General features: G+C 45.2%; 1 protein-coding gene across 1 annotated transcript in view; it reads right to left on the bottom strand.

The window, feature by feature from the left end:
* Positions 1 to 11,353: 11,353 nt before the first annotated feature.
* Positions 11,354 to 23,941, bottom strand: part of LOC110489387 (voltage-gated delayed rectifier potassium channel KCNH8-like) — a 131,721-nt gene continuing 119,133 nt past the window's right edge. Inside the window, exons 14-15 of the mRNA XM_090227442.1 lie at positions 19,919 to 19,998; positions 11,354 to 12,399 (exon numbers count right to left, since the gene is read on the bottom strand). Coding sequence (XP_090083568.1) covers positions 11,779 to 12,399; positions 19,919 to 19,998 — 701 coding nt within the window. The 3' untranslated portion in view covers positions 11,354 to 11,778. The remainder of the gene's footprint in view (positions 12,400 to 19,918; positions 19,999 to 23,941) is intronic.

The raw sequence follows: 23,941 nt of genomic DNA, 5'->3' as shown, positions 1-23,941 counted from the left end.
CTGTGAAGAAGAGACAGAGGAAACAGGAGGGATAGCAGACATTAAACATTTCACATGACAAGAGACGTTCCAGGAGAGGATAGAATTACTAGACCAATTAATAGAAGGATTATGACAAACTAGCCAGGGATGGCCCAAAACAACAGGTGTAAAAGGTGAACGAAAAATTAAAAAAGAAATGGTTTCGCTATGATTACCAGAGACAGTGAGGGTTAAAGGTAGCGTCTCACGCTGAATCCTGGGGAGAGGACTACCATCCAAGGCGAACAAGGCCGTGGGCTCCCTTAACTGTCTGAGAGGAATGTCATGTTCCCGAGCCCAGGTCTCGTCCATAAAACAGCCCTCCGCCCCAGAGTCTATCAAGGCACTGCAGGAAGCTGACGAACCGGTCCAGCGTAGATGGACCGACAAGGTAGTGCAGGATCTTGAAGGAGAGACAGGAGTAGTAGTGCTCACCAGTAGCCCTCCGCTTACTGATGAGCTCTGGCTTTTACTGGACATGAAGTGACAAAATGACCAGCGGAACCGCAATAGAGACAGAGGCGGTTGGTGATTCTCCGTTCCCTCTCTTTAGTCGAGATGTGGATACCTCCCAGCTGCATAGGCTCAGCACCCGAGCCGGCAGAGGAAGATGGTAGTGATGCGGAGAGGGGGACAACGGAGAACGCGAGCTCCTCTCCACGAGCTCGGTGACGAAGATCAACCCGTCGCTCAATGCGAATAGCGAGTTCAATCAAGGAATCCACGCTGGAAGGAACCTCCCGGGAGAGAATCTCATCCTTTACCACTGCGCGGAGACCCTCCAGAAAACGAGCGAGCAAAGCCGGCTCGTTCCAGCCACTGGAGGCAGCAAGAGTGCGAAACTCAATAGAGTAGTCTGTTATGGATCGATTACCTTGACATAGGGAAGACAGGACCCTGGAAGCCTCCTCCCCAAAAACAGATCGATCAAAAACCCGTATCATCTCCTCCTTAAAGTCCTGATACTGGTTAGTACACTCAGCCCTTGCCTCCCAGATTGCCGTGCCCCACTCACGAGCCCGTCCAGTAAGGAGAGATATGACGTAGGCGATACGAGCAGTGCTCCTGGAGTAAGTGTTGGGCTGGAGAGAAAACACAATATCACACTGGGTGAGGAACGAGCGGCATTCAGTGGGCTCCCCAGAGTAACACGGCGGGTTATTGATTCTGGGCTCCGGAGATTCGAAAGCCCTGGAAGTGGCCGGTGGATCGAGGCGGAGATGGTGAACCTGTTCTGTGAGGTTGGAGACTTGGGTGGCCAGGGTCTCAACGGCATGTCGAGCAGCAGACAATTCCTGCTCGTGTCTGCCTAGCATCGCTCCCTGGATCTCGACGGCTGAGTGGAGAGGATCCGAAGTCGCTGGGTCCATTCTTGGTCGGATTCTTCTGTCAGGTGCGTGAATGAGGACCCAAAAGCTAATTAACAAAACAGAGTTTCTTTAATGACGAAACACACGTAGGCTCAGATGGACAGGCAGATTCCGACAGGACAGGACAAGGTTAGATGAACAGGCAGATTCCGACAGGACAGGACAAGGTTGCAGCAAACACGACGATAGTCTGGTTCAGGCATGAGTAACACAAACGAGAATCCGACAAAGACAGAAGCAGAAACAGAGAGAGATATAGAGACCTAATCAGAGGGAAAAAAGGGAACAGGTGGGAAAAGGGGTGAACGAGGTAGTTAGAGAAGACAAGGAACAGCTGGGGGAAAGAGGGGAAGAAAAGGTAACCTAATACGACCAGCAGAGGGAGACAGGGTGAAGAGTAAGAACAGGAACAGGACACAACATGACAATACATGACACTCTCGATGTGCAAAACTGATAGAGACATACCCCAAGCGACTTACAGCTGTAATCGCAGCAAAAGGTGGCGCTACAAAGTATGAACTTAAGGGGGCTGAATAATTTTGCACGCCCAATTTTTCAGTTTTTGATTTGTTAAAAAAGTTTGAAATATCCAATAAATGTCGTTCCACTTCATGATTGTGTCCCACTTGTTGTTGATTCTTCACAAAAAAATACAATTGTATATCTTTATGTTTTGAAGCCTGAAATGTGGCAAAAGGTCGCAAAGTTCAAGGGGGCCGAATACTTTCGCAAGGCACTGTATCTATCTCAGTAACTTCGTACCCCTGCACAACGACTCAATACAGGTACCTCGTGTTTATAGCCAAGTTATTGTTACTCATTGTGTATTTATTTTTACTTTTGTTATTACACGTTTTACTTTTCTATTATTTCTCTATTTTATTTCTCTCTGCATTGTTGGGAAGGACTCGTAAGTAGGCATTTCACAGTAAGTCTACACCTGTCGTTTACGAAGCATGTGACAAATAACATTGGATTTGCTTTGGTTTGAGAGCTCTCGTGCAACAGCCACACCCATTGTAGTGGAATAGATAGATGTAAAGCTAATCTCTCTCTACCTCTATCTCTCTCATGCACACACAAATGCACGCAAAACCACGTACACACACACACACTATAGAGACTGGCCATAGGGTTCATCTATGGAACGATCTGCTTCTCCATACTGTCCTGTCTGGGAGAGAATAATAATAGCCCAGATATAAGAGTCAGCAGTAGCCAACCAGAATTTTCACATTTTCCCTTTACTGTACACAACAACAACAAATCACAACTGCAGAATGTGTAGAGATAAAGGAATACTGAATAGAAACTTGTGATTTTCAGTCCATTTCCAGCACAGATTAAGATAGTGCTTTTGTGCTGAAAAATGGGGTGAGACTCCTTGTGGAGGAGAAACTATTTTCACTGTGACAAAGTGCTAATTTGAATGGAAGAATGAGTGTATGTGATTGAGTGTCTGTCTGTGTGTGTGTGTGTGTGTGTGTGTGTGTGTGTGTGTGTGTGTGTGTGTGTGTGTGTGTGTGTGTGTGTGTGTACCGAGGACAAGTGAAGTGCTGCTTTATTTGGGCCAGGGCCTTTATTAAGGACTTTGGATTGAGAGGAAGGTGCTCTCTCACACACACTCACAACTTTGTAGTGTCTCATCTCAGTTGAATCCCACTTCCCTTTTTGCCCACCAAGCCGCGATACCGGTTTATCCCACTAGGGAAACTCCGTTATCAATTCCTTGTAACTATCTACTGTTTGTTTATGCATTTCTGTGAATTACTTAGTTAGTAAATAAATTATTTAAGACAATTGATGTATGGATGACTCATAGTGAAGACTGGGTTTGTGCAGATAACCAACAATTTATGATGTTTGGAATGAGACTAACGTGAGGTAAAGAATAATTCATTCATTCGAAGACGATATTAAAATATCTGAGAGATATTAAAATATCTGAGAGTTATATTAGGAAAATTATAACTTTGTAATCTGAATATTTTCCTTGGTGCCCCGACTTCCTAGTTAATTACAGTTACATGTTTAATCGTGTAATAATAATTACAGAGAGCTATTTGATAAATAAGTCTTCAGTTTTAATGATGCCACAGACACAACAATATTTATGTCCTCCTTACCTCATGTCTCTTTCTGTCTTGCTTTCTCTGTCCCTCTCTCTCTTTTTCAATGTCTTTTACTCTCTCATCCTATCGCACATTTATATAGATTATCGTTTGTGGAAGGCCTCTATTTCCAAATGATAAATAAAAGGAGGTGGAAAGCAGTGAATAAAATATGAGGCAGATCGCAGGTGGACAAAATAGTGCATAAACAGACAGGATGGGATTGTCTGTTCACCATTAAATATGGATGGGCTTCAGCAAGCAAAGCCAAATAACAAGTTCCACAGAGAGACATCGCTAAACACACATCATCATCAAAACACACCGGCCTCCGTCTACCTCCCCGTACCGGCAAAACACACACAGCATGATCATACAGTGTTTTGCACAATTACACCCCCAAATATCCCCATATGCCCTCATATACCCCCACATACCCACACACACCCACTCATACCCCCATTAAAATGCGAAACACGCTCAACATGATCAAACAGTGTTTTGCACAGTTACACTCCCATATACACTACCGGTCAAAAAGTTTAAGAACATCTACTCAGTCAAGGGCTTTTCTTTATTTTTACTATTTTCTACATGGTAGAATAATAGTGAAGATATCACAACTGTGAAATAACACATATGGAATCATGTAGTAACCGATAAAGTGTTAAACAAATATATTTTATATTTAAGATTCTTCAAATAGCCACCCATTGCCTTGATGACAGCTTTGCACACTCTTGGCATTCTCTAAACCAGCTTCATGAGGAATGCTTTTCCAAAAGTCTTGAAGGAGTTCCCACATATGCTAAGCACTTGTTGGCTGCTTTTCTTTCACTCTGCGGTCCAACTCATCCAAAACCATCTCAATTGGGTTTAGGTCGGGTGAAGCTGTCATCATGGCAAAGGGTGGCTACTTTGAAGAACCTAAAATCAAAATTATATTTTGATTTGTTTAACACTTTTTTGGTTACTACATGATTCCATGTGTTATTTCATAGTTTTGATGTCTTCGCTATTATTCCACAATGTAGAAAATAGTCAAAATAAAGAAAAACCCTGGACTGAGTAGGTGTGTCTAAACTTTTGACTGGTACTGTACACTCAATTACTCATTACTCATTAACACACCCTATCTACTCCTGTCTACACCTCCTTCAGTTAAACACACCTTCATTTCCACTGACGTTTATGTTTTCTAAACAAACACAATCATTATCACATCGGGTTTGTAACCCCCACCTTGTAGTCCCCCCTCACCCTCTCAACCTCCACCCATATCAAATACACACATCATCATTTCAGACCACTGAGTCATCCAAGCCCCCTACCTCCCACCAAAAAACCATTAACAACAACAAATGTTCTCCCTCCCAGACACAAACACACACCTGCCCCATCCCGCTATTCTTCCTCTGTCTACGAGGACAACAGCCAGGCTGCTGAAAGCTGCTGAACCCACAACAGGTGTGTCAACAAAACCCAACCACAAAACTTTTGCATGTACACACACCCACACACACACTCAGTCACCTCCGTCTTACCTCCATCTGAAGCAGTGACCTTCATGTACCCTCAACACAACTTCAACATGTGTGTGTGTGTGTGTGTGTGTTTGTGTACAGTGCCTTTGGAAAGTATTCAGACCCCTTGACTTTTTCCACATTTTGTTACGTTACAGCCTTATTCTAAAATGGATTAAATAAAAAAGAATCCCCAGCAATCAACACACAATACCCCATAATGACAAAGCAAAAACAGGTTTGTTGAAATCATTGCAAATATATAAAAAAATAAAAACTGAAATACCTTGTTTACATAAGTATTCAGAACCTTTCCTATGAGATTCGAAATTGAGCTCAGGTGCATCCTATTTCCATTGGTCATCCTTGAGATGTTTTTACAACTTGTTTGGAGTCCACCTGTGGTAAATTAAATAAGGTCCCACAGTTGGAAGGCCATGTCAGAGCAAAAACCAAGCCATTGGGTTGAAGGAATTGTCCGTAGAGCTCCGAGACAGGATTGTGTCGAGGCACAGATCTGGGGAAGGGTTCCAAAACATTTCTGAAGCATTGAAGGTCCCTAAAAACCAGACGGAAGCCACTCCTCAGTAAAAGGAACATGACAGCCCGCTTGGAGTTTGCCAAGAGGCACCTAAAGGAATCTCAGACCATGAGAAACAAGATTGTCTGGTCTGATGAAACCAAAGTACAGAGAGATCCTTGATGAAAACCTGCTCCCGAGTGCTCAGGACCTCAGACTGGGGGGAAGGTTTTACCTTCCAACAGGACAATGACCCTAAGCACACAGCCAGAGCCCGCACTTGAACCCGATTGAACATCTCTGGAGAGACGTGAAATAGCTATGCAGCAACGCTCCCCATCCAACCTGACAGAGCTTGAGAGGATTGACAGAGAAGAATGGGAGAAACTCTCCAAATACAGGTGTGCCAAGCTATTAGCGTCATACCCCCATAAGATTCGTGGCTGTAATCATTGCCAAAAGTTCTTCAACAAAGTACCGAGTAAAGGTTCTGAATACTTATGTAAATGTGATATTTCATTTCTAAAAACCTGTTTTTGCTTTGACATTATGGGGTATTGTGTGTGGATTGATGAGGGGGAAAAAACAATTGAATACATTTTAAAATAAGGCTGTAATCAAAAAAAAAAATAATGAAAAAGTTAAGGGGTCTGAATACTTTCCGAAGGCACTGTGTGTATATATATAAATCAAATCAAATTTTATTTGTCACATACACATGGTTAGCAGATGTTAATGCGAGTGTAGCGAAATGCTTGTGCTTCTAGTTCCGACAATGCAGTAATAACAAGTAATCTAACTAACAATTCCAAAACTACTGTCTTGTACACAGTGTAAGGGGATAAAGAATATGTACATAAGGATATATGAATGAGTGATGGTACAGAGCAGCATAGGCAAGATACAGTAGATGGTATCGAGTACAGTATATACATATGAGATGAGTATGTAAACAAAGTGGCATAGTTAAAGTGGCTAGTGATACATGTATTACATAAGAATACAGTCGATGATATAGAGTACAGTATATACGTATGCATATGAGTTGAATAATGTAGGGTAAGTAACATTATATAAGGTAGCATTGTTTAAAGTGGCTAGTGATATATTTACATCATTTCCCATCAATTCCCATTATTAAAGTGGCTGGAGTTGAGTCAGTGTCAGTGTGTTGGCAGCAGCCACTCAATGTTAGTGGTGGCTGTTTAAAAGTCTGATGGCCTTGAGATAGAAGCTGTTTTTCAGTCTCTCGGTCCCAGCTTTGATGCACCTGTACTGACCTCGCCTTCTGGATGATAGCGGGGTGAACAGGCAGTGGCTCGGGTGGTTGATGTCCTTGATGATCTTTATGGCCTTCCTGTGACATCGGGTGGTGTAGGTGTCCTGGAGGGCAGGTAGTTTGTCCCCGGTGATGCGTTGTGCAGACCTCACTACCCTCTGGAGAGCCTTACGGTTGAGGGCGGAGCAGTTGCCGTACCAGGCGGTGATACAGCCCGACAGGATGCTCTCGATTGTGCATCTGTAGAAGTTTGTGAGTGCTTTTGGTGACAAGCCGAATTTCTTCAGCCTCCTGAGGTTGAAGAGGCGCTGCTGCGCCTTCTTCACAATGCTGTCTGTGTGAGTGGACCAATTCAGTTTGTCTGTGATGTGTATGCCGAGGAACTTAAAACTTGCTACCCTCTCCACTACTGTTCCATCGATGTGGATAGGGGGGTGTTCCCTCTGCTGTTTCCTGAAGTCCACAATCATCTCCTTAGTTTTGTTGACGTTGAGTGTGAGGTTATTTTCCTGACACCACACTCCGAGGGCCCTCACCTCCTCCCTGTAGGCCGTCTCGTCGTTGTTGGTAATCAAGCCTACCACTGTTGTGTCGTCCGCAAACTTGATGATTGAGTTGGAGGCGTGCGTGGCCACGCAGTCGTGGGTGAACAGGGAGTACAGGAGAGGGCTCAGAACGCACCCTTGTGGGGCCCCAGTGTTGAGGATCAGCGGGGAGGAGATGTTGTTGCCTACCCTCACCACCTGGGTGCGGCCCGTCAGGAAGTCCAGTACCCAGTTGCACAGGGCGGGGTCGAGACCCAGGGTCTCGAGCTTGATGACGAGCTTGGAGGGTACTATGGTGTTGAATGCCGAGCTGTAGTCAATGAACAGCATTCTCACATAGGTATTCCTCTTGTCCAGATGGGTTAGGGCAGTGTGCAGTGTGGTTGAGATTGCATCGTCTGTGGACCTATTTGGGCGGTAAGCAAATTGGAGTGGGTCTAGGGTGTCAGGTAGGGTGGAGGTGATATGGTCCTTGACTAGTCTCTCAAAGCACTTCATGATGACGGAAGTGAGTGCTACGGGGCGGTAGTCGTTTAGCTCAGTTACCTTAGCTTTCTTGGGAACAGGAACAATGGTGGCCCTCTTGAAGCATGTGGGAACAGCAGACTGGTATAGGGATTGATTGAATATGTCCGTAAACACACCGGCCAGCTGGTCTGCGCATTCTCTGAGGGCGCGGCTGGGGATGCCGTCTGGGCCTGCAGCCTTGCGAGGGTTAACACGTTTAAATGTCTTACTCACCTCGGCTGCAGTGAAGGAGAGACCGCATGTTTTCGTTGCAGGCCGTGTCAGTGGCACTGTATTGTCCTCAAAGCGGGCAAAAAAGTTATTTAGTCTGCATGGGAGCAGGACATCCTGGTCCGTGACTGGGCTGGATTTCTTCCTGTAGTCCATGATTGACTGTAGACTCTGCCACATGCCTCTTGTGTCTGAGCCGTTGAATTGAGATTCTACTTTGTCTCTGTACTGACGCTTAGCTTGTTTGATAGCCTTGCGGAGGGAATAGCTGCACTGTTTGTATTCGGTCATGTTACCAGACACCTTGCCCTGATTAAAAGCAGTGGTTCGCGCTTTCAGTTTCACGCGAATGCTGCCATCAATCCACGGTTTCTGGTTAGGGAATGATTTAATCGTTGCTATGGGAACGACATCTTCAACGCACGTTCTAATGAACTCGCACACCGAATCAGCGTATTCGTCAATGTTGTTGTCTGACGCAATACGAAACATGTCCCAGTCCACGTGATGGAAGCAGTCTTGGAGTGTGGAGTCAGCTTGGTCGGACCAGCGTTGGACAGACCTCAGCGTGGGAGCCTCTTGTTTTAGTTTCTGTCTGTAGGCAGGGATCAACAAAATGGAGTCGTGGTCAGCTTTTCCGAAAGGGGGGCGGGGCAGGGCCTTATATGCATCGCGGAAGTTAGAGTAACAATGATCCAAGGTCTTTCCACCCCTGGTTGCGCAATCGATATGCTGATAAAATTTAGGGAGTCTTGTTTTCAGATTAGCTTTGTTAAAATCCCCAGCTACAATGAATGCAGCCTCCGGATAAATGGTTTCCAGTTTGCAAAGAGTCAAATAAAGTTAATTCAGAGCCATCGATGTGTCTGCTTGGGGGGGGATATATACGACTGTGATTATAATCGAAGAGAATTCTCTTGGTAGATAATGCGGTCTACATTTGATTGTGAGGAATTCTAAATCAGGTGAACAGAAGGATTTGAGTTCCTGTATGTTTCTTTCATCACACCATGTCACATTAGCCATATGGCATACGCTCCCGCCCCTCTTCTTACCAGAAAGATGTTTGTTTCTGTCTGCGCGATGCGTGGAGAAACCCGTTGGCTGCACCGCCTCGGATAGCGTCTCTCCAGTGAGCCACGTTTCCGTGAAGCAAAGAACGTTACAGTCTCTGATGTCCCTCTGGAATGCTACCCTTGCTCGGATTTCATCAACCTTGTTGTCAAGAGACTGGACATTGGCAAGAAGAATGCTAGGGAGTGGTGTACGGTGTGCCCGTCTCCGGAGTCTGACCAGAAGACCGCCTCGTTTCCCTCTTTTTCGGAGTCGTTTTTTTGGGTCGCTGCATATATGTTGACTTCAAAATAAACAAGATGCACGGACATAACAGTAGTATTTTTAATTTATTATCATATCAGGTTTTTATCTAATAATAATAATAATACATATCAAAAGAAAAAAGAGGTTCATTTGATTACAGTACATTCCATCAACCAAGAGCCATTGGGACAGGAAGGGCCTGGGCATCATTGCATTGTCTGGTACAGTATTTTGCGTATAGGAAAGTTTGATGCATTCCCCCACTACTTCTGGTTCCAGTCTGTTGTCAGAGGCCCATTCATTTCAATGGAAATTATGCTTTGACTATACATTGTGCACAAAAACAATTAATAATTTCAAGGAGATATAAGGACATGGATCTGGTCTTCAAAGCTTCATTGTGTTTATTTATCTCAAAATGCTTTAGAAACGTGTTCAATTGAAATGAATGGTTCTGGAACTGGTTACCTGCATAGAGCTAGATGTGGCCAGATTCACTACTTCCTGTTTTCCCAGCCTCCTCACCAACACACTACAACACTCCCCTCAAACGAAATGCACCCCTTACACCTACAGTCCACGAGGTACAAAAATACAGCTTTAGTATCGATACATTCATATAAATATACAATCAATTTTCTCTTGTGCTTTGAAATGTGGAAATATTGCCTTTTATTCTGATTGGTTTGGATATGGAACCAATGGGAGACGTATTGTGGAAATCCTGCCAAATAGGCCTAATGATTCATAAACATTTAAGTAATTTAGCAGATGCTCTTATCCAGAATAACTTACAGGCGCAATTAGGGTTAAGTGCCTTGCTCAAGGGCACATCAACACATTTTTCACCTTCTCAGCTCAGGGATTTGACCCAGTAACCTTTTGATTACTGTCCCAACGCTCTAAACGCTAGGCTACCTGGTTCTGACCTTTAACTACTCTCTTGGTACTTGTGTCTAAAAATTCCCCATTTGTTTTATATAAATAGACCCAGTACCTATAAATATGTGTTGATAAATGCCAAATTCACTAATTAAAGACTGAACCGTGTTTCATTTAAATAGATAAATAAAAAGCTGGAGTTCCATAGTGACATGCAGGATGTTAATGTGTGGGATTTATGTTGAAAAGAGAGAAAGAGTCGCCTCGCTGTGCACAGTATGACAGACAACAGCAGGGGCTGTGTCGCTCCAGGCGCAACATGCCCCCCTCTTCCCCTTCCTCCCCCCACTCCCTCATCCTCCTTGCATCCATAGCCACTACCAACCAGCCCCTACCAACCCACCAACCAGCTCCTACCAACCCACCAACCAGCTCCTACCAACCCACCAACCAGCTCCTACCAACCCACCAACCACGTCCTCCCAACCCATCCAAGCAGCCCCTGCCAACCCACCAACCAGCTCCTACCAACCCACCAACCAGCTCCTACCAACCCACCAACCAGCCCCTACCAACCCACCAACCAGCTCCTACCAACCCACCAACCAGCCCCTACCAACCCACCAACCAGCTCCTACCAACCCACTAACCAGCCCCTACCAACCCACCAACCAGCTCCTACCAACCCACCAACCAGCCCCTACCAACCCACCAACCAGCCCCTACCAACCCACCCAAGCAGCCCCTACCAACCCGCTAACCAGCCCCTACCAACCAACCCCCAAACACCAGCCACTGTTCCCAGCTGCAGGCCCAGACCTCGACTACAAGAACAGTGATGGGGTGGGAGTGGATAGAAAACTGGAACTTAAAGCCTCACATCCTCCGACTCTCTCCATCATCCCTCAACCACAACTCCCTCCACCACTCACTCTCTCCTCCAATCTATCCAAATTGAAACCCTGCCAGGAAAGAGAGAAAGAGCAAGAAATCCCCCCCCCCCCTCCTTCCCTCTCCCTCCCCCTTATACACTCAGGCATCTCTACTATTCCATCCATCCCTGATGCGACTCAGTCCCCTCCTCCTCCTCCTCTGTCATTGTGCAGTACTGCTCTTCTCCTCTCCTTCAGACCCCCAGGGTCTTCTCCAGAGAATAACACAACGTCACAGCTACATTCTTGCTTCTATACCCCTCCAGAACACTACTGGAACGTCTATACAATGTAGCTACCTATAGACTACCTACTGCCCCTCTACTTTTGTCATGCAATTTGAAAATAAAAATGTGCCTTGGAAACGGAGATAGAAAATGAAATGTTATCAGTATTATCAGAGATCTGTGTGTCCCTGTAAGAGTGTAGTCTGATGATATAGGGACCTGGTTGTTAGTCCCATCCACTCCTTTAGTCCAGTATCTCTTTAGTCCAGTATCTAAGTGAGAGTCCACTTTAGTCCAGTTCAGTCCGCTACAAATCCATGTGCTGGTAGCTCCCTCCAGGGCGGGGCAGGCTCCCGGAGCTCTGAGGGGCCCCTCCTCTCCTATCACGCGGTGGCTGTGTGGTCTCCAGACTCCGTGCCCGCAACCTGAAGGACCCAGCGCCCCCTCCCCCTCCACAGTGGGGCTTCCCGGGAGAGGTGAGGGGCGAGGGGAGCAGTAGCTCTGTTGAGGCGTCCGTGAGGGAGAAGGAGGGGGGGTAGGGGCGTGAAAGGGGGGAGGAGGCCGGGCCTGGGCACATAGGGTAGACCAGGTGGAGGTTCTGTGGTCTGTGTGGAAAGGCGGTGAGGGCGGGATCCACGTGGAACATCCCAGGATGCCGCTGGACATGGCCAACAAGTGGAGAGGTGCAAGGAGAGGGGGTGGTGAGGGGGGTGTCTTCCCAGAGAGGTCCAGTCTGAGAGGGGGAAGGATAGGACTGTGGGGGGGTGGCGTGGGATGTTGGCGCAGGGTGGGGCAGGTACGTGGGGTGTCCAGGTACAAAGTGTGCAGGATAGAGGGGTTTGGGTCCGGAGATGAGGGACTCCATCAGGTGAACCATACTCCTCATTACTTGGCCCAGCTCTGCCACCTCCTTCCCCAGAGAACTCACCTGGGAACAAACACAAAAACATACTTCAGTCAGCCATATTCATTTGGGCTCAGCAATATCAAATTATGCATTTTGGGTCAGCCATTTTAGCTCTACCGCTGAACACATTCCTTCTAATGGATTTAACACTGGTGGAGAATACCTCCAGCCAATCCTTAAACTAGACAAAAGATGTTCTATTATGTTGACAAGATAGTCAAGTGACAGCTCTAACAATGGAAAAACATGTCCTCAAAGACAGAAGACAATATCAGGTGGGACAAGTCTAGCCAATGAGAGGGCAGATATGTGTGTGAACAACAGGCCATAGAGATAGATAGAGAAATCATCTTTGTATCTCTGCCATTATAGTGTCTGTGACAGCATGAGCAGCGTCATTGAGGCTATCTCCCATTTTAAGGTGTCAATTTTCTTCTTCTTCATTGGCTGAATGCTTCCAACTCATATGAATCACCACCCAGTTGACTACTTTAAAATGATGGAAGCACTCAATGGCAATGTCCATGCTAAAACGGATTGTATCCATGATGATGATTTCTCCTTCTCCCAAATCCAGTCAGCTGATGTTCTGAAAGAGCTGCAAAATCTGGACCCCTACAAATCAGCCGGGCTAGACAATCTGGACCCTTTCTTTCTAAAATGATCTGCCAAAATTGTTGCCACCCCTATTACTAGCCTGTTCAACCTCTCTTTCGTGTCGTCTGAGATTCCCAAAGATTGGAAAGCAGCTGCGGTCATCCCCGTCTTCAAAGGGGGGGTCACTCTTGACCCATACTGCTACAGACCTATATCTATCCTACCCTGCCTTTCTAAGGTCTTCGAAAGCCAAGTCAACAAACAGATTACCGACCATTTCGAATCCCACCATACCTTCTCCGCTATGCAATCTGGTTTCAGAGCTGGTCATGGGTGCACCTCAGCCACGCTCAAGGTCCTAAACGATATCTTAACCGCCATCGATAAGAAACAATACTGTGCAGCTGTATTCATTGACCTGGCCAAGGCTTTCGACTCTGTCATTGACAACATCCTCATCGGCAGACTCGACAGCCTTGGTTTCTCAAATGATTGCCTCGCCTGGTTCACCAACAATTTCTCTGATAGAGTTCAGTGTGTCAAATCGGAAGGTCTGTTGTCCGGGCTTCTGACAGTCTCTATGGAGGTTCTACAGGGTTCAATTCTTGGACCGACTCTCTTCTCTGTATACATCAATGATGTCGCTCTTGCTGCTGGTGAGTCTCTGATCCACCTCTACGCAGACGACACCATTCTGTATACTTCTGGCCCTTCTTTGGACACTGTGTTAACAACCCTCCAAGCGAGCTTCAATGCCATACAACTCTCCTTCCGTGGCCTCCAATTGCTCTTAAATACAAGTAAAACTAAATGCATGCTTTTCAACCGATCGCTGCCTGCACCTGCCCGCCTGTCCAACATCACTACTCTGGACGGCTCTGATTTAGAATATGTGGACAACTACAAATACCTAGGTGTCTGGTTAGACTGTAAACTCTCCTTCCAGACTCACATCAAACATCTCCAATCCAAAGTTAAATCTAGAATCGGCTTCCTATTTCGCAACAAAGCACCCTTCACTCATGCTGCCAAACATACCCTTGTAAAACTGACCATCCTACCAATCCTCGACTTCGGCGATGTCATTTACAAAATAGCCTCCAATACCCTACTCAATAAATTGGATGCAGTCTATCACAGTGCCATCCGTTTTGTCACCAAAGCCCCATTTACTACCCACCACTGTGACCTGTACACTCTCGTTGGCTCGCTTCATACTCGTCGCCAAACCCACTGGCTCCAGGTCATCTACAAGACCCTGCTAGGTAAAGTCGCACCCTTATCTCAGCTGGTCACCATAGCAGCACCCACCTGTAGCACGCGCTCCAGCAGGTATATCTCTCTGGTCACCCCCAAAACCAATTCTTCCTTTGGCCACCTCTCCTTCCAGTTCTCTGTTGCCAGTGACTGGAACGAACTACAAAAATCTCTGAAACTGGAAACACTTATCTCCCTCACTAGCTTTAAGCACCAGCTGTCAGAGCAGCTCCCAGATTACTGCACCTGTACATAGCCCATCTATAATAAAGCCCAAACAACTACCTTTTCCCCTACTGTATTTATTTATTTATTTTGCTCCTTTGCACCCCGTTATTTCTCTCTACTTTGTACATTCTTCCACTGCAAATCAACCATTCCAGTGTTTTACTTGCTATATTGTATTTACTTCGCCACCATGGCCTTTTTTTTGCCTTTACCTCCCTTATCTCACCTCACTTGCTCACGTTGTATGTAGATTTATTTTTCTACTGTATTATTGACTGTATGTTTGTTTTACTCCATGTGTAACTCTGTGTTGTTGTATGTGTCGAACTGCTTTGCTTTATCTTGGCCAGGTCGCAGTTGTAAATGAGAACTTGTTCTCAACTTGCCTACCTGGCTAAATAAAGGTGAAATAAAATGAGTTCTCTATCTCTATGAAAACTCAGATTTGCCAAAATGCCAAGTGAGTCCACTTATATCACTGCATTCGTAACAATCTAATCCTTATGAAACTTCTATTAGATCAAATAAGCTTCTTATAGCAAATAAGCAATACATGTTTTTCTTGACCAAATTCAACACTCACATTGACCACTATACAACAATTCTTCACCTCATGGGCTTATTTTTGTTTACAGATTTTGGGCGGAGTAAAACCACTTGCTTCGCCTCTTCCTCTCTGAACTAGCCCAACACTTTGAAAGCCATGACAGGGAGTGTTAAAGTGCACCAATCTGGATGTAGTCTTAATCTGCCAATTCCGAGGCAGCCATTATGGGTCTACCACCCTTAGTGAAACTGCCATTATTACATCAACCATTCCGGGTCATCAATATTAATTTGGTCATTTTCAGCCTGCCATTTTGGGTTGCTATTCTGGCCTAGCTTGATGATGCTGGTCTAATTGGTCATTAAAATGATGGCTTGGAGGTGATTAGTCCTATTCAGCCAGTAGTGGTCCTACAGAGAGATGGCACAGCAAGGGCACCCTGCCAGCATGCCAGCTGGCTCTGTCACTCAACGCATACATGGGTATTCATCACGCTAGGCAACCCATTAACACAACACAGATCAACACGCATGCAGGTATCGTGCTACGTAGAAATAAAACAAGAGACAAGTGAAGGTTTGGCACATACAATACGGAACTTGACACGTCAGGACCAGATAGTGAAAGTAAACACATCAACGCAGGTTCAGCCGATGCAAACATCAATAACTGACTGATGACCATGACATACTGGCGCCAGACGGCACAAACTAACTTAGCCATATGGTCTTTTCTGAGTGATTGATGACCTTTTCTATGGGTGGTATGTAGCCTAGTGGTAAGAGGGTTAGGCCAATAACTGAAAGCTTGAATCCCTAAGCTGGCAAGGTGCACAATCTGTTGACGTGCCCTTGAGCGAGGTACTGAACCAACATTTTTTCCAGCATCGCCTTTCACAATGGCTGAATCTGGCTGTGACCCCACTCTCCGAGGGGAGAGTTAGGATATGCAAAAACACATTTCCAATGAAATAGGACAAATGTAAGCACCCACCAAAGTATTATAACTCGATAAAAACTCATTTTCAGGTGTAATTTAAGAGACAAATCTAGTACTCTCTCCTCATTCTAGTTCTCTCTCTCTGTTCTCACAAATTCTTTGTGTAAACGATGGGGTTGATAAAAATAGAAGCGGGACAGTCCAATCCGCTACGCCATCAACACAATTTCAGCCCTGTCACCTCAGAGAGAAAGAGGGGCGAGAGAGTGTGGGAGAGAGAAAGAGACAGAGACTGAGAGGTGAGGCAGAGGTCTTCATTAATCACTTAAATTCTGTTCAATATGGGGGAAATATTGCATTCCCCAGAATGTATCAGTTGAACCCTCAAGCGGACACTGATGCCTTTAAAAAGAAGTCAAACATGAAATGGTTGGTGGAAATACTGTATAATTGGCTGTTCTAAGCAATATGATTAAAAGAGTATATGAACATTGTTTCCAGAGAAAAGTGATATTTTATTTGGTGTCTGGAAGTGTGACCTGTCAAGAGTCAATGAAACTCTCATGTTCTATGACTGAGTGGAATGTCTTTGAAATGCACTTAATTAAATCTACTGGCTGTCACTCAAACTCTACATTCTGTGGGGTGTGGCCAAATCAATTAGCATTTCAACTAAAGAGTTGAATGGGACTCAATTCCAAAATTCTGAATTTAGGCCATCCCTGATTCAAATTCAAGTTTTATTGTCACATGCACAAATACAGTGAAATGCTTAACTTGAAAGCTTTATCCAACAGTGCAGTAATCAATATCAAAATAGTATTACTAATAAAATGTAAATAAATATACAGTATAATAAGGAAAACATTATATACAGGGCCAGTGCCAGTACCACATGTACAATGTGCAGGGATATTGCAGTAATTTGAGATAGCGATGTACATGTAGGCGGGGGATTAGGAGAAAGTGACTAGTAGCAGAATAAATAATGTAATAATAGTAAACAGTTTGACAGCAGCATAAGTGGTGGGTGTATGTGTGTGAGGGTGTTAGTGTTAGCGTTCATCAGGCATTGTGTTTCCCATTGTTCTATGTGTCATTACAGGTTGTTCTGAAATTCCCAGGAGTCTGTCATTGTTCCAGATCTCCTGGGTAGGTGTTGATTATGGTCTCAGGAACCAGGGGTCACATTTTGGCCTCCGCTCTTCAAAATGAATGTGTCATCTACACACCTCAGGAGCTCAAGTCTTTAGGGGTCGCTCGAAGGTCAGAGCTGAGAGTTCACAGGTCATTGGGCAGGTATGTAATATTGCCACAGTCGGATTTGTAGACAATTGAGGTCAGTAACACGGCAGTAACACTGCAGATTCAGCAAGGAGCTTGTGAGGGTAGATTGAGGACCATTGCATCTGAATATTAGTTCATTATTCAACATTCATCAGATTGTTGACTCAATGTGACCAATTTATCTCCTCAGCTCTATCCTCATTAAAGGTTTTCTGGTGATTGTGATGGCCATCATTCTAAATCATTGTATAATTTAGTATCACTGTTTATACGCTGAATGTTTTATCAGTCTGCTCTTACAATTTAAGCCGGAGTATAGTACCAAGGGACAATTAGGATTTAATTTAATTTTTTCTTACGATTGTTTAGACATGAAAATAATGCTCTGTAACATTCACTCTGCATCTACAAAAATCAACATGTGTACAAAATATATAATTATGGCCCAGTTCTCAAATGTCCATACATATACATACATACATACATGCACATTATATTGTATTAAACAGATTAACATATAAATGTCCATACTAAAATGGTTTGATTTGATTCTTCCCTGGAATCAAGTTAATAGGCCAGAGAATCGAGTCTTGAGGCACAGTTCAATCTAGCGAACGATAAAAAAATTGCATTTACACATATTTAGTCGTGGCACATGAGCTAGATGAAATAACATGAACTAAATAAGGAATAAGGTAATAACTGGTAAAGTCACTTTTGGCTGCTCTTAAGAAGTTTTAGTGTACCTCTATGTAATGTAACAAGTGATACAACATGTTTGGATCAACGTGCATGGTATTGATTTAATGTGAGACGAGGGTTATGGGTTAATCCCCAGCCCCTCTTCCATGTCCCGTGGTGACCAGCGTGGACTGGCTCAAGTAAGGATTACAGTTACCACCGGGAACCACACTGAGAGACAACCTGTCAAACACTGTCCTCCCTGAGAGAGAGAGAGAGAGAGAGAGAGAGAGGGGAGAAAGAGAAAGAGAGAGAGAAAGAGAAAGAGAAAGAGAGAGAGAGAGAGAGAGAGAGAGAGAGAGAGAGAGAGAGAGAGAGAGAGAGAGAGAGAGAGAGAGAGAGAGAGAGAGAGAGAGAGAGAGAGAGTGAGAGATATGGGGGGTGGTGAGACAGTAAAAGGGAGGGAGGGAAAGAGGTATGGGGGTGAGACAGTAAAAGGGAGGGAGGGAAAGAGGTATGGGGGTGGTGAGACAGTGAAAGGGAGGGAGGAAAAGAAGTATGGGGGGAGGTGAGACAGTAAAAGGGAGGGAGTGAAAGAAGTATGGGGGGTGGTGAGACAGTAAAAGGGAGGGAGGGAAAGAGGTATGGGGGGTGGTGAGACAGTAAAAGGGAGGGAGGGAAAGAGGTATGGGGGGTGGTGAGACAGTAAAAGGGAGGGAAAGAGGTATGGGTGTGGTGAGACAGTAAAAGGGAGGGAGGGAGGGAAAGAGGTATGGGGGGGTGAGACAGTAAAAGGGAGGGAGGGAAAGAGGTTCTGCCCACTCCTCAGTAAAAGGGAGGGAGGGAAAGAGGTATGGGTGTGGTGAGACAGTAAAAGGGAGGGAGGGAATGAGGTATGGGGGGTGGTGAGACAGTAAAAGGGAGGGAGGGAAAGAGGTATGGGGTGAGACAGTAAAAGGGAGGGAGGGAAAGAGGTATTGGGGGTGGTGAGACAGTAAAAGGGAGGGAGGGAAAGAGGTATGGGGGGTGGTGAGACAGTGAAAGGGAGGGAGGAAAAGAAGTATGGGGGGTGGTGAGACAGCAAAAGGGAGGGAGGGAAAGAAGTATGGGGGGTGGTGAGACAGTAAAAGGGAGGGAGGGAAAGAGGTATGGGGGGTGGTGAGACAGTAAAAGGGAGGGAGGGAAAGAGGTATGGGGGGTGGTGAGACAGTAAAAGGGAGGGAAAGAGGTATGGGTGTGGTGAGACAGTAAAAGGGAGGGAGGGAAAGAGGTATGGGGGGGTGAGACAGTAAAAGGGAGGGAGGGAAAGAGGTTCTGCCCACTCCTCATCCTCTTCGATCCTTCTCCCTTACCAATCTATAAATTCCCCAAATCTTTCCTCCATTTTCCTCTCCTTCCCCTATCAGCCAAGGCCAGGTGATGGAGCGAGGCACCACAGGGGGAGACCCCCACTCTGCCAAGAGCCTAATGTCAATTTAGCCACCTGCCAATCAAAACCATGGGATACGCTAACATAGAGACTCTGTGTGAATGGAGGAAAGCTGCTTTTCTTTATTCTAGTGTTCTATTATGGAACATTACACAATTATGATTCCCTCAAAAGCACATTCTACAGCAGTATTTAAGTTCTACAGCCTGTGGAATAGCACATATCCCTTAGACGGTTAGTTGACTTCAGTCTTTCCTCAAATGTTACAATGTAAGCGGCCCTCCATAGAGGGTAAATCAGATTATGTCAGTTCCTGGTTCCACAAAAGGTTGAACGCGTTCTAGAATGTTCCCTGTGACACCATTTGGCGAGTCCCAGTTCCGCTCCAATCTGTGTCCTCTGGAAGTGTTTGAAGAGATTCCTCTTTCTGTTCCTCGTTCTCTCACTCCCGCATTCTCTCACTCCCTCCATCCATCTACCACCTGAGAAGGCCATATGCCTGTGGCTCACCTGACTAATGCTACCTCTTACACAAGCATGCACGCATACACGTACGCACACACAGCATGCTGTACCTCCTGGTCTAGGTGCCGTAGTTGTCCCCAGGTCTCCTCAGCTTTAGCTGCTGACTCTGCTGTGCTGATCTGGAGAATATCTGCAACACCATTTAGAAAGAGTCACAAAATAACCTAAACTGGTGAAGCAGTTACTGTGTTACTTACAAGTCCCAATATCTTCACATACTTGGTGTATAGTAGGTAATAATAACATGGTTATGTCATTTTAAAGTTTACATTCTAGGTAAGGACTATGTAGTTATGTAATCATCATATAATACAGTTTATGATAATCAGTTCAATGTAGCCTGATGACTTGACCACAACATGATCCGTAGTGGTTGTGGTGATGGTTGTGGTGGTGGTGATGGTTGTGATGGTGATGGTTGTGATGGTGGTGGTGATGGTTGTGGTGATGGTGATGGTCGTGGTGGTGGTGGTTGTGGTTATGGTGATGGTTGTGGTGGTGGTGGTTGTGGTGATGGTTGTGGTGATAGTTGTGGTTGTGGCTGTGGTGGTGATGGTGATGGTTGTGATTGTGGTGGTGGTGAGGGTTGTGATTGTGGTTGTGGTGATGGTTGTGATAATAGAGGTGATTGTGGTGATGGTTGTGGTGATAGTTGTGGTTGTGGTTGTGGTGATGGTTGTGATTGTGGTGGTGATGGTTGTGATTGTGGTGGTGATGGTTGTGATTGTGGTGGTGATGGTTGTGATTGTGGTTGTGGTGATGGTTGTGATTGTGGTGGTAGTGATGGTTGTGATTGTGGTTGTGGTGATGGTTGTGGCAGAAATGGTTGTGGTGGGATCCGCTAAATTACCAGCTAAAATATTGTAATCGGATTACAGATACTTTTGAAAAACTAGATGATTACTTCTAGGATTACTCATAATTTCAGAAAGGATGTTTGCACAAAAGTCATTTGACACCTTTCTGTTTTCTCAATGACATTCAAATCAACATTGAAAAAAGGCACAAGTTTGAGTCTGACCACAAATCAGGGACCACTGTGATGACAAACCAAATACGTTTGATGGATCGCGGGAAAAGAGCAGGAATAGGCTTTTGTAGGCTATGGTCAAAGCTATGTCTTCCAATTGTGTGACTGCTGTCGGCATCCAAAAATTATCCAACTTGAATAAATGCTTGGAGATAAGGATGACAGCAGTGGTACATAACCTACGGGCGATACTGATATCACTTATTATTGATATCTAGGCTACATAGCACATTGATGTGAATCACACTGCTGCTCTCTCATTTATTTATTGAGGATGGCTGTTCCCAAATGTATATGCTGTGTATTTTAACCCAATAATGGTTGAATTTAAGAAGTTTAAGCTGCCAGTAATTGTTTTTGCGACCAGGGATTTTTCCTTTTCTGTTTGTTTTGTCTTTGGTTCTTTCACACCTGGTTTCATTTGCCTTAATTTCTGTGTGTATATATTTACCCTGTTGCCTCCCTAGGTTTGTGCGGGATTGTTTTATTTTGTGATGTAGCTCGGTGAGGTTGTGCCCTATTTTCTGTTTCACGCATTTAATAAGAGTGTGTTATTTAGGAGCTTTGTTTGTTCCTCCTTGCGTGAGTAACGGGTGTCTCTGTTGTCGAGGGCGTTTGACTTTTGGATTGTGCCATACCTGTGTTTGGTGGACCTATTACAAGTACACATCTCAGACATCTCTGCTCTCCTGTGCCCCGACTCCTTCACCTACCTCCCAACGCAACATTGTCACAGGAATGTATTCATTACAGAAACCATTTACTGTTTAAGAACTAAAAAGCAGAGCAAAACGAGAGTTTCTATTGGAAAAATTCAGGTAGGTCCCTCCCCGTTACGTCCCGTTTGCTTCCATTTAAGAAATGTTTTGCAACAGAATCTGAGTAATAAATTGTCTGTTGTCAGTTCGTTTTGTTATGTCCGGTCTTACCAGCGTTTTTCCCGTTTCTCCTGTTCTCAAATTTTGGTTTCTAGTCTTCCCGGGTTTTGACCTTTCTGCCTGTCCTGACCATGAGCCTGCCTGCAGCTCTGTCCCTGGTTGACTCTGCTTTGGATTACGAACCTCTGCCTACCCTATGCCTGCTATTTGTTATAATAAATATTCTGAGAATCGTACTATCCACCTCCTGTGTCTGCATCTGTGTCATATCCTGAGTCCTGATAGTACAAACTGGCCATGACTGACCCAGCAGACTCGGGCCAGCTCTGCAACACTGTCTCCTCACAAGGAGCCACCATTGGAAGACATGAGGAGTTACTACATAACCTTATGAAAGGATTCCACACCTTGGCGGAACACCATGACCATGCCATCAGTGCATTGTTGGAATAATTCCGCGGACTATCTATTAGGCAGCAAGCCACAACGGAAAACTCCCAGACTTTCCCCATCCTACCCCGGCTTCCAGAAAACCCCTGCTTACATCCTCCGGAGCGCTACGCTGGGGATCCCGGGACCTGCCGGGCATTTCTCTCCCAGTGTCCCTCATTTTTGAGCTGCAGCCCTCTTCATTTCCATTCATTTCAAATATATCTTATCTTATAATGCTGAAATCCAGGAGGGCACTCGCCTGGGCTACAGCGGTGTGGGAGCAACAATTCAAAGATTGCATTAGGTTGGAGGATTTCGAGGTGGAAGTAAGGAAGGTGCTTGACTCTCCATTGTCTAGAAAAGAGGCTCGGAAGCTACTTCAACCGCAACCACCATCTGGTTCCGATACGGGAAGGAGACAAATGGAAGTCAGCCTTTAACACAACTAGCGGGCACTACGAGTATCTGGTTATGCCATTCGGACTGACCAACACTCCCGCAGTGTTCCAGGCTCTGTTCAATGATGTGCTCCATGACATGTTGAACCGGTTCATGTTTGTCTACCTTGACGACGTCCTTGTCTTTTCCTGTTCGCTTCAGGAGCATGTTCTCCATGTCTGACAAGTCCTCCATTGCCTCCTGGAGAACCAGTTGTTTGTCAAGGCGGAGAAGTGTGAATTTCATTGCTCCACTATTTCCTTTCTGGGACCCATCATCGCTGCCGGGAACATTCAGATGGATCCGAACGAGGTGAGAGTGGTGGTGGTGGCCCCAATCCACATCCAGTGCAGCTGCAACGTTTCCTGAGATTTGCTCATTTCTACCCCCACTTCATCCGGGGCTACAGCACCCTGTCTTCCCCCATCTCTGCACTCACCTCACCCAAAGTTCTGTTTAAGTGGTCCCCAGCTGCTGATCGGGTGTTTTCAGATCTCAAGCATCGGCTCACTACAGCCTCCATCTTAATCCGGACCCATCCCGTCAGTTCGTGGTGGAGGTCGACACCTCAGACATTGGAATGGGGGCTGTCCCAGCGTTCTGCCCAGGACCAAAATATATATCCCTGCACTTTCCTTTCCCATCGGCTTAAGAGGAATTATGACGTTGGTAACAGGGAACTTCTTACGATCAAGATGGCGCCAGAGGAATGGAGACACTGGCTAGAAGGGGTGGAACATCTATTCCTAGTGTGTACCGACCACATCTGGAATATCTCCTCACCATCAAGCGCCTCAACTCAAAGCAGGCTCATTAGGCTCTGTTCACTTTTTTGTAAATTCTTTCCAGTGTGTCAAATAATTATATTTTTGTTTCCTAATGATTTGGTTGGGTCTAATCGTGTTGCCAGGTTTGGGAATTGCTTCCATTTAGGTGGTTGTAGAATTGAACGGCTCTTTCTGGATTTTAATAATTAGCACGTGTCAGCCTAATTCTGCTCTCTGTGCATTATTTGGTGTTTTACATTGTCCACAGAGGATATTTTTGTATGCAGTCTCAATTTGGTGTTTGTCCCATTTTGTGAATTCTTGGTTAGTGAGTGGACCCCAGACCTCACAACCATAAAGGGCAATGGGTTCTATAACTGATTCAAGTATTTTTTGCCAGATTCTAATTGGTATGTTGAATTTTATGTTATTTTTGATGGCATAGAAGGCCCCTCTTGCCTTGTCTCTCAGATCGTCCACAGCTATGTGGAAGTTACCTGTGGCACTGATGTTTAGGCAGAGGCATGT

The sequence above is a fragment of the Oncorhynchus mykiss genome, chromosome 30, assembly GCF_057628025.1.
Source record: "Oncorhynchus mykiss isolate SJ-2025 chromosome 30, ASM5762802v1, whole genome shotgun sequence".
Taxonomy (NCBI): Eukaryota; Metazoa; Chordata; class Actinopteri; order Salmoniformes; family Salmonidae; genus Oncorhynchus; species Oncorhynchus mykiss.
This window is presented reverse-complemented; position numbering and strand designations above follow the sequence as displayed.